At 40.1% G+C, this 15,173-nt stretch overlaps 1 protein-coding gene across 2 annotated transcripts in view; it reads left to right on the top strand.

Moving 5' to 3' along the window:
- CA8 (carbonic anhydrase 8) overlaps window positions 1-15,173 on the top strand; it is a 50,090-nt gene that overhangs the window by 10,390 nt on the left and 24,527 nt on the right. For both annotated transcript variants that reach the window (XR_011724551.1, XM_071737609.1), the window contains exon 4: window positions 13,305-13,400. Coding sequence is in view for 1 of the 2 variants with exons in the window: in XM_071737609.1 (XP_071593710.1) it covers window positions 13,305-13,400 (96 nt within the window). In the remaining variant the exon portion in view is untranslated. The remainder of the gene's footprint in view (window positions 1-13,304; window positions 13,401-15,173) is intronic.

The raw sequence follows: 15,173 nt of genomic DNA, 5'->3' as shown, positions 1-15,173 counted from the left end.
TTTTCTGTATGTTTCTGTATACCATACACTTTACAGTCTCTTCATTGATGTGACCTCCTTCAGGTTCTTTGTAGAGGTACAAAGCTGGGAGGTCTCCATCTCTTCCTAGCATACTGGGAAACAGAAAACCAACTGGATAAAACCAGAAAACCAATAACAAGATAAAACTAAAATTGCTGTCATTGTAAAAGCACACATGAGCAGTTTATATCTCTTGAGATTGCTAGTTGCTAAGCTCTTTCAGTATATTTTTATTGTGGTTGAGGGTTAATTTGACCTAATGGGCACATTGGTCTCTGAAGTATACTTTGTTTCTAGGTAATTTGTCAATATAAGCTTGGATTGGCCCTTGTTTGCTCGGTTACATGGAGTTTGATTTTTTCAGGGAATATGTCTATGTACTTTGTATTGTGGATTAATGAAAAAAAGCAGATGCAAAAAAAAAAAAAAAACAAAAAAACAAAAAAACCCAAAAGAAAAAGGGCCTCTCTGCTAGCACAAGCAGGCTTTCAGCTTTGCTAGTGGCTGAGAAATGCTTAGTTAAGCTCTGAGGAAGAACTGCATCCATACATCTTCAGAGGTAGCAAATTTCCATCTGTGCAAAATCTGCAATTTATTTGTTGGATTGTGGAAGACATACAAGCTGCCAGACAGCAGGTCAAAGAATAATGTCACTGAGTCAATACTGAAGCTTCTTTATCCTTTTGTCTCTCTTTCAAGAGCCAGTTATTCACTGTCAGTTATGTGTGGAGAAGTTTCATGGCTATTATGCACCTAAAAGATTTTTGAGGTTGCAGTTGCAATAGTCTGTGATTTGTAACTTCTACCATGATGGAGAATTTCATTAGGCTTTTAAAAAAAAGTAGTACAAACTAGAAATTACAATAAGAAAAACTCTTCTAAGGAGCAATGTTGTAGGTGGAGAGAAGATGTGCGAAGGAAGTGAGACTGAGAAGAAAATAAGGAATAACTCAAGAAGAGAGCCCTTCTCTGGGTTGACTGCTTCATTTTACCTCATCTTGTTGTTTTAATTCTGCCAGAAGTTTCAGACAGTCTTTGCCTGCAATAGACATTCTTCACTGAATTTTCATGCAGTCGTACTGGACTAAGACACAGCCTTCAGTCACAGCCTGTAGTAACATTTTTGGTGGTGCTCCATCCTCACAGAGGTAGGCAAGTAGCCATGAACAACATAGTTCTTCGCAATCCCTGTCTGTAGGTGGAAATGATATAGACTCTGATAGTTTTTAAATGAAAAATGTGAATCTTTTCCAGTCCTTGAAAAGAAATACAGCTTTTCTTCTTGTTCTGCTTTCTCATACAAGTTTCTTGGTGTCACTGCTTGTCCTCTTGAATATAGTGCCTGCTATCATGACATCCTTTACTGTTAACCCCATTCCCAAGTCTAACAAGATGGGTATTTAAATTTTCACTTTACTGTGGGAGAAGAGATTGTGTGGTCCCTTAGAAGATGGGACATCTGGAGAGGATTCAAGCCCAGGTTCGAGCACAACAAGATGGTTGCTCAAGTCTCTTCCTTGCTGTTCTTCTTGGCCATGTGCCCTTGATGTGATTTATTTCAGTTGTACGTAATTTTCTGATTTCTGCCATGGACATTGCTGGCACTCTACTCACATCTTCCCTCGCTTTCCTGGCGCTTTGGTTTTCCTGTTTGGTTTTCCTTGGCCCTTGGCCATAACCACTAGGCCTAACTGTTTTTCTGTCATCCAAGACCTGTCACTTGTGGAAGAGGCTGAGGAAGGAGATTCCTTATTTCCTCCCTTTCCTCCTGCATGCGTGTCAGGACCAGTTCCTAAGTTGGTTCCAGTGTGTGCGTGAATACTGTCAGAGGTAGAATCATAAAATCATAGACTCATAGAATGGTTTGGGTTGAAAGAGGCCTTAAAGATCATCTTGTTGCAACCCCCCTGCCATGGGCAGGGACACCTTCCACTAGATCAGGTTAAATGGCTTTGCAGTTCCAAGTGTTTCACTACAGGTAAACATTGCAACCGGTTGGTTTGGTCTCAGTTCCTCCTGACTCTGTAGTAATGTAAACTCTGCATGCATCAGAGCAAATACTGTTAATAATGACCCTCGACATAAGTATATTTGGTTTAGAAAAAAAGAAAATCTTACTTTTCCACTTAAAAGACACACAACAGTCTTTCCTACAGCAAAAGCAAGATTCATGATAGAGGCCTTAACACTACTAATTATTGCAATGGAACCACAGCAACAGCTTGTTGCATTACAGAAGCTGAACCTCAGAACAGCTGGAACAATTTATGCCAGCTGTTTCTCATATAAACAGTCAATATAACACATGTATTTGCCACTATATTCAAACCAAAATTTTGTGTCTTTTGTACTAATGATGCATACATTGCTCTTTAGAGACAAAGGATAAAACTAGATCATTTGAGAGCTAAAAACCTTTCAAGAATTCCATAAGTATTTGCTGTCATGCCCAAGTGCTTCACAAGCACAAATAATGTAACAAGACATCAGTGCAGGGGAGACAAGTTCTGCTGTTGCCAATGAACTGATAGAAAACAAGTTCACGGGGATTAAATTGTTTGACCATGGTCACACATGGTGACTACTTCAGAACTGACAGAGAACTGACTCATGATTCCTAGATGTGTGAATTCTAGTAAGACTGTCAGACACTGCAGTACTGAAAAACCTTTGTTGAACATCCCAGTCCAGCAATATAACAACAGGGAATCTGATGCCCTCATCCTCTAAGCACATTCTTGCTGATGAGATGGTCTCACTGGCCTTCTTGCTGTGCCAGAATTAAACCATGTGATGAACTGGATTGGGGAACTGTTAAAGTTTAACAAAATGTGGAGATTTTATGAAAATAGGGGAGAGGAGAAAAGCATAGCACCATTAGGCAATCCACAAGTTCCCAATAGGGAACTCTAGGAGAGGCATAAGAAAGTTTATTGTTTTAAAGGAAGCCTAGCCAACATTAGAGGAAAAACTGACTGAATTTCCTGGAGGAATGTAGTATGGAAGAGCAACTGCTCACTGGAGAGCAGTTAAGATTATGACTTCAGAAGATCATATGCATCTGGAGATTAGAGAGACCCTCAGTTTTGAAGCACAGACAACTGTGGGATTCAAGAGCTATTAATAAAACTTAGTAAATTAGCAGGGAAAGAGTGTTTTTCTATTTTGCCTTCATTAGAGAATCTACTGTTGAAAATTAAACCAGTGATTTAATTGCTTCTACATAGGAACAGTCTGATTTTAAATCCAGGACAACAGATTGCAGTCAACACTTTGTGGAATTGGACATGTTTATATGAAATACTTAGTCTTAAAAATAACACTCCAGAATTAAGTACTTAACTTTTGCACTTCATGTTTTCTGTCTTGTTTTCTGTCTAATGTGATCAAGGACCAGTCCTTTCTCGAAGCTTTGCTTTCTAACTGTGGAGCTATAAAAGCACATGCAGACACACACATACACCCACTCATGTTAGCAAGAATCTAGAATAAACACAGAATGGAGGATCCTGCACTAAAACCCTCATTTTTTCATTCCTTTTCTTCATGGGAAGCAAAAAGAACGGTTTGAACATGTATTTTTTCCTGTTAGACCAGGTAAGGGCAGACTTGGGGACACCTCAGCCTACATATTTGCTGGGGCCAGATGTGGTCTCAGAGAACAGTAACATATTCTGTGGTGCTCCTTGCTTCACACACTGAGCAGAAACTTAGCACAGAGAAGAGGCTGACCTATGAATCTGATGGTAATAACTGTATAGATTTTCATTTTCTTACTGATTGGGTTGAAACTGACAATCTGCAATGTGGAATCAAGGGCGTTCTGTCATCTTCATTCCTTACCTTATCCTTTATACTTTTATTACAGCTGGAAAAATGTTCATTTTTTATTAATTCCTGCTTTATTTTAATCTTCTGTGTGTGCCAGTAGAAATAAACAGCGCTTGTGCTTTCAAATGGGAAGAAAAAATAAATACATGCAAATCACATATTACAACATCCTCAGTTTTCACGTACACCCTTTGATGTTTTGCCAGTGGTTTTCCTAAGAAACAGTCAGGCTAATATCTCATGGCAGCAGTCTCTGGATAAAAGAGGCCAAGGTGGGAGTTACAAAGCTTTCTGTGGATTGGTGTCCTTCACAAAAACTGAGACATGTAAAGACATTGGTGCTGTGATTGCATTAAATGTAAGTTTGTGCCTCTGTCTTGCTTACCTGAGTGTGCTGGAAGAAATATCATGGTGCTTGACTTTGTGTCAGCCTCCTCACATGCCCTTTCTGTTCCCTAACTTTGTGTCTGGTGGAAGTGAAGGCACTCTCTGAAAAGTTAGTCCATCTCTGGTTAGAAGAGAGACATATGACCCATTTTTTGCTTTTTTAAAGTTTAAATTAATTTTTTTTTCTTAGTGTTTAAACTTCTTTTTGCCAGAACAGAAAGAAGTACATTCAGTTGGATTTTTTACAGTTCCACTTTTCTCTTTCAGCTTACTATTTGCATCTGTAGTCTTTTGAATCTCTCCATATGCATATCTACTTCCTTCTGTTAAGTTCATTTCTTCAATGGAGCAGCAGTTCTTTGTCATATACTGCATGTAATTAGACTGTTCAGAAGGAACATGGATACCTGGTTACTGTTAGATGTTGCAATGTTTTTAGTATTGTTTTTCACCATGGCATAGATATTTCTTTAGTACAAGTGCTTTCCTGCAGCAACTGTGGGAGTATTTCTTGAGATGTTGCAAATAGTTTGCTAGTCCTGCTATTCCTTATCATTTCAGTGACACACTTGAAGCTGGCTACACAATTGCTTAGACTACTTTTGATGTTGCTTGGCTGGGTTTTAGGAAAGAGAATAAATAAAAGAAAAATAAATAAAATAAAAAAAGGTGTCTTTGCAACCTTTCCTTTTATGATACAACTAAAATAATTTTATTTACAGGCATGTTACAGCTCAGCCTCTTTCAGAGATGTTAACAAAGAGGAGCCCACCAGTCAGCAGGGTTTCTGGAGTACCTGGTGTCTTAGTTGAGAGATATTCAACATGTTTTAGTTGTGAATTTAGCTTTTGACCTGAGACATATAGTATCTCAAACTATGACTGCAAAGCTGTTTAAACAGTTTCTCCAGCATACCTTGTACTCTGGTCCAACTTGATTTGTTTGCACCTTATTTCTCTGATTTTAGATTACAGAATTCTTTGTTCAGGGAATGTCATCTTGTTCTGTACATACCTGGAGCCTGACAGCTAAGCCACACACCAGCCCTGCCAGGTCTTTAACACTTTCAATGGACTATAGCACACAGAAGTTCAAAAGAAGCTGTGCTTTTCCTTCTCCCACATTATATTAATCAGGAAGTTCTTAATGCTAACAGTGTTTTCATCTGTGTTCCTTAGTGCTACTTTTGACTTGTCTCTTTTAGTACTGAAGCTGGTGTTGCTTTCAAAGATAGGTATAAAATTCCCTTTATTTAATTATTTAATGACAATGATCTGTGTCTGAAATTGAAAAAATATTTCACTCCTCTTGAAATTTAGGGACATTCTGACACCTATCCACAGTAGAAACATTGAAAAATTCAAGTCTACAAGCATAAACCAAGTAGACTGATTAATAACCTAACTCCCTTGGCTACTTCCTCATCTTCTTCTTCTTGTTTTTTCCCAGAGTTCAGGATCTAGATATTTGCTTTTCTTTGCATTTGCATTTTCAAAGCAAGCATATTTACCTTGACTGAACTGTAATGTTTAACCATGCAGGTTTTTTACTTTATGGTTTGTTTTTTTTTTTTGAGGCATGGAGTACATACACATACTCCTGCTTCTCCTAAGATATATTCAAACAGCTTCTGAATCGATTCCATTAACTTTAATTTTCTAAACCTCTCCTTCAGGCTGTTAATAACTAACTTTTTATTTTTTAATCACTTTTCTTGGAGCTGTATACCCTGGTCATATCCTTGGTTTGGTCCCCTTGTGAGGATTTGGAAAGTAATTACTGTGTGTTATGGTCACTGCCAGCAGCGCAGTCAATTGCTTCCTGAAACAATTCAGTGCCAAGTCAAGTATCAACTCACAAATTATTGTGCAAATGTATAATAGCAAGACACATTTTTTCCACATTTTGTCCATTGCCGTTTATGCAATATTTGAAGTTGTGTTTTTGACTTTCATGGGTTTTTGAAATTACACATTATTGTACTACTAAACTGTATTGCCTTCCATTAACACTGACTGACATCCTCAGCTTCCATGTCAACCCTCTCAAACCAGGAATAAGACTTTATGCTGGCTCTGGTTAGGTATGAAGAATTTCCCATTTGTACTGTTCCCTCCTGAGCTATTATGCCATATTATGAATGAAACTGGACTATAATATACTGATCTCTAAGAAATTTGTGCGAGTCCAGGAGAACAGTTCTCAGCTCTCAGCTCTGTAGTCTTTAGCAGAGCAGCTCTAAAGCTGCTTAAATTTACCTTAGGAATATAGATTCAGCTCTGAAATGACATTTATGTGAAATCAAGTTCAGTTTCAGCTCCACTCTCTTTCTCAGTACAGATGTATGACAAAAAGCAATATTGTCAAAAATTCCAGAATTACATGCAATTCTGGTTAAGATGTAGTGATGCAGTGTTCACCTAACTGCTGGTCTTTTGAGGCACTGCCTATATGAATTGAAATCAGAGTGGGTAAGATAAAAGAGCAAGAACCTATCTCTCATCCTTAAATGCCTTCTAGTCCTGTAGTACTAACAGTCTAAGCAGACTTTTCTAGAGCTTGTAATTGCTAGTTGGACAGCTGACAAGAAATAACTGTGTAACCTAGTTCTGATCAAGGAACAAAGCTTTCCAGGAGATTAATGTACACATGATGCAGCATGAATTGAAGAAAGAAGCTTTTGTAATAATTAGCTCCTTAGTAAAGAGTGAGAGCATAGAGAGTGGAGAAAGTACAATAGGCAGTTGCAACAGCAGTAGATTCAAGCAAGCCCAGTGACAAAAGGGTCACAGTCTGATGATCTAATAAATTAACATGCAGTTCTGAAGAGGAACTATTGAAAAATGATGGTCTCCTATTGTGTGTAGAGCACAAACTGGAGCCAACTGAACAGAAGGATCCCCAGTGTCAAAAACCCTTGCAAAATGGGCTGTGGTTGCCAGCTAGGTTGAAGCAACACCTAAACCCAGGCTGAGCAGGTGTTTTCTGTTGCCTCCTGCTGCCTCAGCTGCTGGTGGTTTTATTAGGCATAAGCCCCCTGCAAGGGACCTGGTTCTGGTGCCAGGGGGGTCAGGAGGAGTTTTGCTGTTGGCACATTTCCCCTTGACTCCTATGGGGTGGGGGGGTTGGTGCTTTGTTCCAAACTGCTGGGCTTAGCCACTGGACATGCTACATACTGAACACTGTCTTATAGGGATCTTAAGAACAAATTAGGGTTTCAGTAGTTTAGCAATAGGTGTCCATAAAGAAAGCAATTATAATATATGGGTTCCTTGTTACGGTAACAAGTCGTTCCAGATTATGAAGTTTAAAGCAAATTTGTAATACTCAGTGCAGAAACATTGGAGCAGTCTTTTTTCTCCCCTTACCATTGATCAGATATGTCATAACAAGAGATGAGCTTTGATTTATTTCAGAGTGTGTTTACCTACCAAGGAATGTTCCTGTCTCATGTTTGATCTGGCACTTGAGTGACAGATGCATATCAGGATGTCACAGTGGGGGACAGAGCTGGTAGCAACTTTCCTAAGATTACAGGATTTGTGTAAGCTTAGGTGAAACATTCACACAGGTGGGTGACTGAGAAGGTCTGAGGAAGAGGAAGCATTCAGGAGTTCAATCAAGCAGTGTCACTCTGGGGATAATGGGCAATTTGTGTCTGAGTTTCTCAACAGAGACACCTGGGGAGTATGAAAGGGCAGGAGGCAAGGAACCCAGGCTGCAAAAAGAGAGTTTATGGTCAGGTACAAGGAGAAAAAATTCTTTACTGTGGCAGAGGTCAAACACAGACCAGGTTACTCGGAGAGGCTGTGGGTTCTCCATTCCTGGAGATGTGCAAAACTCAGTCAGCCACAGCACTGGGTGACCTGGTCTGACTTTGAATTAGTAGCTAACTACTGGGGGAAGGAGGTGGTTGAACTTCAGAGGCCACTTCCAACATAAATTATCCTGTCATTAAATGTTTTTATGTGTGAGCTGGGAATGAAATAAGGTCAGCAGCAGAGCTTAAAAGATTGTTTCTGTTCTCGGTGAGCTCAAGACAGGCCCCTTGTTAATGTCAGTGTCAGCTTTTCCTAAAGCAAGGGCATTAGGACAAGAATGTCTTTTGAATGAGTGGGGACTGGATGAAAGCTGAGAACATTCTCAGAATTTGTTCCACACAGAATAGTCCTTCTGTGGGGTTTTCTCTGCTACCTGGAATGATTTCTTAACTTTTCATGAAAAGGAGAGTCTCTCCAGTCTCAAAGAACGAATAAATCTTATCAGCACTTTATTATCATTTGCTTTCAGAAGTTTTCAGTTTATCTGATGTTAAGGAAGTCACTGCTACAGCTCTTTTCTTTACATCTGGAATGTAAAAAGGCTCAGATTATTTTTTTTTTGTCCACGAGAAGAATGTATTTTTTGAGAGCTAAGGGGTTCCTCACAGCTTTCTGATTATTTTGTAGAATTACACTGTCTGGCATGCTGAGCCAGCCACTGATAATCAGTAACAGCATAGCTGGTTCATTTTGACTCTATAGAAACACCATAATACTGAGTAGCAAAACATTAGCTAGCAAGTTGAGCAAAGCCTCTGCTGATATACTGACGACTGCAGCTTGTTTGTACTCTGAATGACAACTCCACAGTGGTAATCTGTCAATATGCTCCAGCTGATTATTTAAAAAAAAACGCATGGTTATGTTCCTATTGGAGACTGGCACCCCTTGTGAGTGTGCACTTTTTATAGAGCTGTCTCAAATCAACATAAAACTGAAGGTTACCAAAATACAGAGTGTTAACCTAATAAGGCACTAATAAGGGTCTTACCACTTGTAAATACATATTCATTGGTATAAAGTTGTCAGTGTGCATGGGCATTATATTATATATTGTTGACAGTTTGGAGATTTGTAGAAGCACTGGGGTCTTTCCTCTGTGCACATCTGCTTCCCATAAATATTAACAAGAATTACAGGCCATGCTGTTTGTGGATTGTACTCTCTAGAGTTCAAATTTTGTAATGTTTGAAGACTTTTTTTGCAATCTTCTTTTTTTTTAACTGTTATCTGATGGTTTTCTTTGATGTCATATTACAGATAAAACAGGAGCAAACAAAAGGCAGAACAGCTCCAGAGAACCACATGATCATGCAGGATAAACCATGATTTGAAAGCAGCACTTTGCTGCACAAACACTTAGGCCTGCCTACTTGCTATATTTTTCATTTACTTATCCAGCTGTCTGAGCTACAGTTTCCCCTCCTGTAGAAGAATTAATTTGATTATATTTCCTCTTATACAGGTGCATGTTGACGTTGTTTATTTATTTCATTGTGCATGCGTGGGCTTGTCAGAGCTAGAGCAAAAGATGTGAGGCCTTGGTGGCCTGTTGTTAGAGAATATTTTGTTATTGGTTATTATTTTTCATTAGGTTGCCTGTTTAATTTCAGTTTGTAAATCCCTAATGACAGAACATTTATTTGTGAAGAATGATTCCCGATATCATCTTGATTCAGAATATGGGAAGAGAGTAAATATGCTGCTGGATCAGGGCAGGATCCATTCAGTATCCTGTCCCCAGAAGTATCAGTAAGGGATGCTGCACAGGGAGAGCACATGAGCCCAACCCCTTTTGGTTGTATTCCCCCATCATTTGCTGTCATAAGATTAGGAGTGCTAGAGACAGTGGCATCTCTACCTGTTCTCTTTCATGTCTGTTTTTGCATCTCTGCATAATTTTTCAAATCCATTTATGAACTTGCTGATACTATTTTGGCACCACAGTGTTTATGACAGCAAGTTTACAACCTGCTGTGTAAAAAAATAGTTTACTAATGCACTGTAATTATCACATCCTCTAAGGAAGTAACTCAGTAGCATCCTAAAGACAAGCTGAAAGCCCCTTCTACCTTGGGCTTTAGCAATTCAGGACAAAATGGTGGTTCTTGTTCCAAGGAGCCTACGGTGTATTTAAAGCATCTTTGAGCAGACCCTCACAGAAACCTTTGGACAAGAAGTGCTGAGTGACCACTTCAGTACCTTTAGTAATGTTGCTTACTAAGCCTCAGCCTGTTTCACGATTTTCTACATTAGCCTTTAGTACATCCCTTTTTTTTTTCTTTGTGTTGCTTTACATTTTTTTTAGCAGACCATCCTGACTTCTGTTGAGCTGGTTGAAAGGAAGGAGGCCTTAAGGGGATGCAGAGCCTTAAAGACATTCTTAAAATGTGTAACTAATACTTAACTTACTTTCCCCATGTCTCCCCCTGGAGATGTGGGAGGAGGTGCTGGCAGGTATGTTCCATGGAAAGGTGTTCCAGCTGCAGGGCATTTCTCTCTGGTTCCACATTCATGCAGCAGCTGAGTGTATTTTGCAGCACGTCTTCCTGTCAGGCTGTTTATGCCACTGTGCAGAGTAATTCTAGACTTCTTAATATTTTATAGCATTACACAGAGGCTTTGGTGTTATTTTTCTAGTTGATATGTAGCCTTATCATAAGAAATTGTCTGCCCTGATGATCCAGCTGCCTGAGACAGGAGAGCAGCTCTGTTCTGGATAACCAGGGGTCATTGATGGTATGGGCTGAAGCTCTTGTTCATTTTCCTCTTGCTGAGGCACAGCATTTTCCTTTCAAATCTTCCAAAAAACCCACTTTTGTCAGAATGCAGACAAACATCAGATTAGACTTCACCTCCAAAGGGGTGTTACATGCTGAATGCCAGGGCAGCTTTAGCCAAGAGCTGCCTGTTGACACAGCCCAAGTCACGGTCACTTTATGTTTGGCGATTGCCCTCAGTGCTGCTGTTGCAGCCACCACAGGACAAGTTTGCTTCGACCTTACCAACCAACCGAGGTGCTGTGCCAGGCAGCCCTGTGCTGGCTGCACCAAGGACCTTGCCCTCCCGACTCTGTCACCCCGACCTCATTCTTTTCCCTCTGAATATCAGGGTTTGGGGGAGGCTCCTTGAGCCCCCTCTAGTGATAGCTGATGCAAGTGCTGCTGGGCTCGTCGCGGAAAATGCAATGCTTCGACTTAATCCTCTTGGGTGTTCCGAGCGTTGGAGACTGAAATTTTCATTTTTGATCAGGTGTTTTTGTTTCTTTAAAAGCCAAAGGCAAATAAATTGAGTAACGCAGCTTTTTACAGATGATAAAATACATGGCACCAAGAAAACATATCAGCAATAGTGAGATAGCTTAGTTTGAACAGGGAGCATTGAGTAAATGTTGTGTAGCTTTGGGCAAGTACATTTGTATAAGTGTTCTCATGGGCAAATTAATTATTATCTTTTGTAAGAAAACAGTTTCATATTTTCAGCACAGCAGATGCCTTTGATCAGCATGAATATAATTATTTGTATGATAATATGGAATTTAATTTGAATTACAACATGTTCACTTAAAATTTTATATTGACTTTAGAAACTTTTATCATCAAGAAGAATTCCTCTAAATTCTTTTTGGAGGTTAGATCAATAAGGGGACAGTGTTTACTTGAGGAACTGGTCTTCTCAAATGCTGGGATGCCTAAGAGAACTCCTGCTGTGTAAGGAAGGGGCAGTAAGCGTTTCACGGAGGCTGTTACTGGTCAGAAGTGAAAAAAAAATAGTAAGACATGCTATCTGTTTTAAAAACTAAGATGCTGAAGATGGAAACAATGTTAGATAACAGGATGACATTTTAACTTCTTAGACTCAAGACTGAGCAAAACATTGTTCACAATTTCACAACAGGAATGAAGTCTGAGAGTTTGTGTCTTTTTAGCTGTTTTATCTGTGTGGAATGTGCAAAAGTTGCTGTCAGATAAACTTCAAAGCAGCTGTGCAAAGCTGTTGAAGCTCTATAATGTTATCAGACCCAGCCACAGAGATTACATTTTAGCATTAGTTCTGCAGCACTCGTGTGTGAAATTCATATTACCTCTCAGTAGATAGTGCTCCTTCCTTCCTTCCTTCCTTCCTTCCTTCCTTCCTTCCTTCCTTCCTTCCTTCCTTCCTTCCTTCCTTCCTTCCTTCCTTCCTTCCTTCCTTCCTTCCTTCCTTCCTTCCTTCCTTCCTTCCTTCCTTCCTTCCTTCCTTCCTTCCTTCCTTCCTTCCTTCCTTCCTTCCTTCCTTCCTTCCTTCCTTCCTTCCTTCCTTCCTTCCTTCCTTCCTTCCTTCCTTCCTTCCTTCCTTCCTTCCTTCCTTCCTTCCTTCCTTCCTCCCTCCCTCCCTCCCTCCCTCCCTCCCTCCCTCCCTCCCTCCCTCCCTCCCTCCCTCCCTCCCTTCCTCCCTTCCTTCCTTCCTTCCTTCCTCCCTTCCTCCCTTCCTCCCTTCCTCCCTTCCTTCCCTTTTTTCCTCCCTCCCTTCCTCCCTCCTTGATATCTTTCTTTTTCCCCCATCCATCACTTTTCTCAAACACCCCTTCCTAAGTCATGCTGTGACACGTCACCTGAACAAACCTAAGTGGCATTAACTCCTACAGGCCCTGTTACCTTGCAGAAGAGGATACTTGAGCCCTCATATTTTACACTTTAGCATCCCTTTCATTGCTCTCCCCACTCCAGACAGTTTTCTCTGCTTTACTTTCCTTATGTTTATTCCTGAAATCACTTCTCCTACTCTTACTACTGACATTTGAGTGACTCATCTTGAGAGGTGATTATGTGAGACGGGTGACATTAAGATAGAACAGTCAGTCAGTTAAACATGAGTTTGGGCACTCTGTGTGTAATCATCCTTCTGCCTTGGAAGAGATCTGGCTGGCTGAGACACAGGTTTCATTAGCTGACATGGTTTCAGTATGCAAAGCAAGGGAGTAGTTAAATCATCATTAACATCATTAACATAGTTAACACAGCTTTGTTAAAATATTTATTAACTGGCTATATGCCACTTTCTCAGCAGCTGACCCTTTTTTACTTGAGATTCCTGATGTTTACAGTAGGAATCCACTTACATATACATGCACAGCCTTAGGCATGCACATGTTTATTCATTCATGCACACACACATGCTGAGGCTTTGTTAATTTATATTAACTGCTGCTTTATTTATTTTATTAATTTATTACAATATTGTTTTATTTGCACTTTGTTTTAGCTTCACTTAATGCACTGGAACTCCACTTTGTACAGCAGCATTGATGAGGCAGTAGGAAAGAAGCATGGCATAGCTATTATTGCTTTATTTGTGCAGGTAAGTTTCCTGTGTTGCACTTGTTATCATGCACTGTCATTTGTCTGAAGAAAATAAATTAATTTCCATTTTCTTTCATTTTTAATGTTTGTGTAAAATAAAACAATGTATCACTGTTGGTGTTCTTTTCAAAAGATACTCCTCAGTAATATCTTCTGTGTTATGTGCTAAGTAAGTAATTCTTATTTATACAGGATATTGAAAGCATATCAGTTCAAGAAGGGGTAAAGTGTAGTTGGCAATCTCTCTCAGTGAATCTGGCTGTAAGCAGACATCCACTTTCCATTCCTCTGAGGGCAGAATGAGGGCTGTCAAGAGGTATAGGTGCTCACTTGTTACCTCTTTAGTGCTCTGGAGGATTAAGGAATCACAGAACCATAGAACAGTCTAGGGTGGAGGGGACCTTAAAGATCATTTAGATACAGCACCCCTGCCATGGGCAGGGACACCTCCCACTAGATGAGGTTGCTCAGAGCCCCATCCAGCCTGGCCTTGGATGCTTCCAGAGCAGGGACAACCACAACTTTCATAGTAAAGAATTTCCTCCTAATATCTAATCTTAATCTCCCTTCTTCAAATTTCAAACCATTTCCCCTTGTCCTCTTGCTAAATGCCTGTGCAAGAAGTCCTATCCCAGCTTTCTTGTAAGCCCCCTTCAGGTATTGGAAAGCTTTTGAAGGTCACCTTGGAGTCTCCTCTTCTCCAGAATGAACAAACCTGTTCATCCTCATCCTGTCTTCACTGCGGAGGTGCTCCAGCCCTCTGATCATTTTTGTGGCTCTCCTCTGGACATACTCAAGGAGCTCTATGTCCTTCTTACATTGACGACTCCAGAACTGGGCACAGTGCTCCAGGTGAGGTCTCACAAGAGCAGAGTAGAGGGGCAGAATCCCTTCATTTGACAGGCTCTCCACACTTTTGTTGCTGCCCAGGACCTGGTTGGCTTTCTGGGCGACAGATGCACACTGACAACTCCAGCTAAGCTTCTGGTCCACCATCACCCCCAAGTTCTTCTCAGAGCTGCCCTTAATCTTTTCTCCTCCCAACCTGTATTCACCCAGGGATTACCTCGACTCGGGTGCAGTACCTTGCACTCGGCCTTTATTATTTAAGGAAATATACAGAGGAGAGGAGGAAAGAGGGAAAAAACACCCTACTAACTAAATGGCACATCCAAAAACTGGTAGTAGGCCTGTGTTTTCTGAAAACGGTGACAAATATATTTCTTTATCCAGGACAAATGTAGGGTGGAACCATATTCTCTTCTTCCAAAATGCCAGACTGAGAGTTTGAAGAGCTTAAAGCTTGCTGGGGAGAGGGTGTAATTCAAGCTGCGAAGTTAGGCCCATAATCTAATTGTTTCTCAAGGTTTTTCAAGGGCTGCACCCTATAAAGAAGATTTTCAATTAGAGTCCTCAAGCACCAGATTCTCATCCTCCTCATGAGAAATGGCAAACTGTTTTATTTAAATGGGTTTGGAGGAAGGGGGTTAGAGTTCGTGCTTAGTTCAAATGGATTTTCTTTCACAGTGATATTATTAATTTTTCATATTCCATAACGAGTTTATGAATGCCTTTGAGCTTTACCTCTGTTTGAATTTTAACGTACATTTGTTACAGCACCAACATACAGATAGAACTGCTAAAAATGGAAGTTAGAAAGTCTTCAGTTTTGTATCCTAGAGGGCTGTGTGATAATTGCTTATGTAAGTCACCTTCTAATTCCAGCAGAGGTAACCTTCAAGTTTGATAGAAAGTTACATTTAAGTTCTTA

Source organism: Heliangelus exortis, chromosome 2 (assembly GCF_036169615.1).
Source record: "Heliangelus exortis chromosome 2, bHelExo1.hap1, whole genome shotgun sequence".
Classification (NCBI taxonomy): domain Eukaryota; kingdom Metazoa; phylum Chordata; class Aves; order Apodiformes; family Trochilidae; genus Heliangelus; species Heliangelus exortis.
The sequence above is the reverse complement of the archived record's forward strand: the minus strand, read 5'-3'. Positions and strand labels throughout refer to the sequence as shown.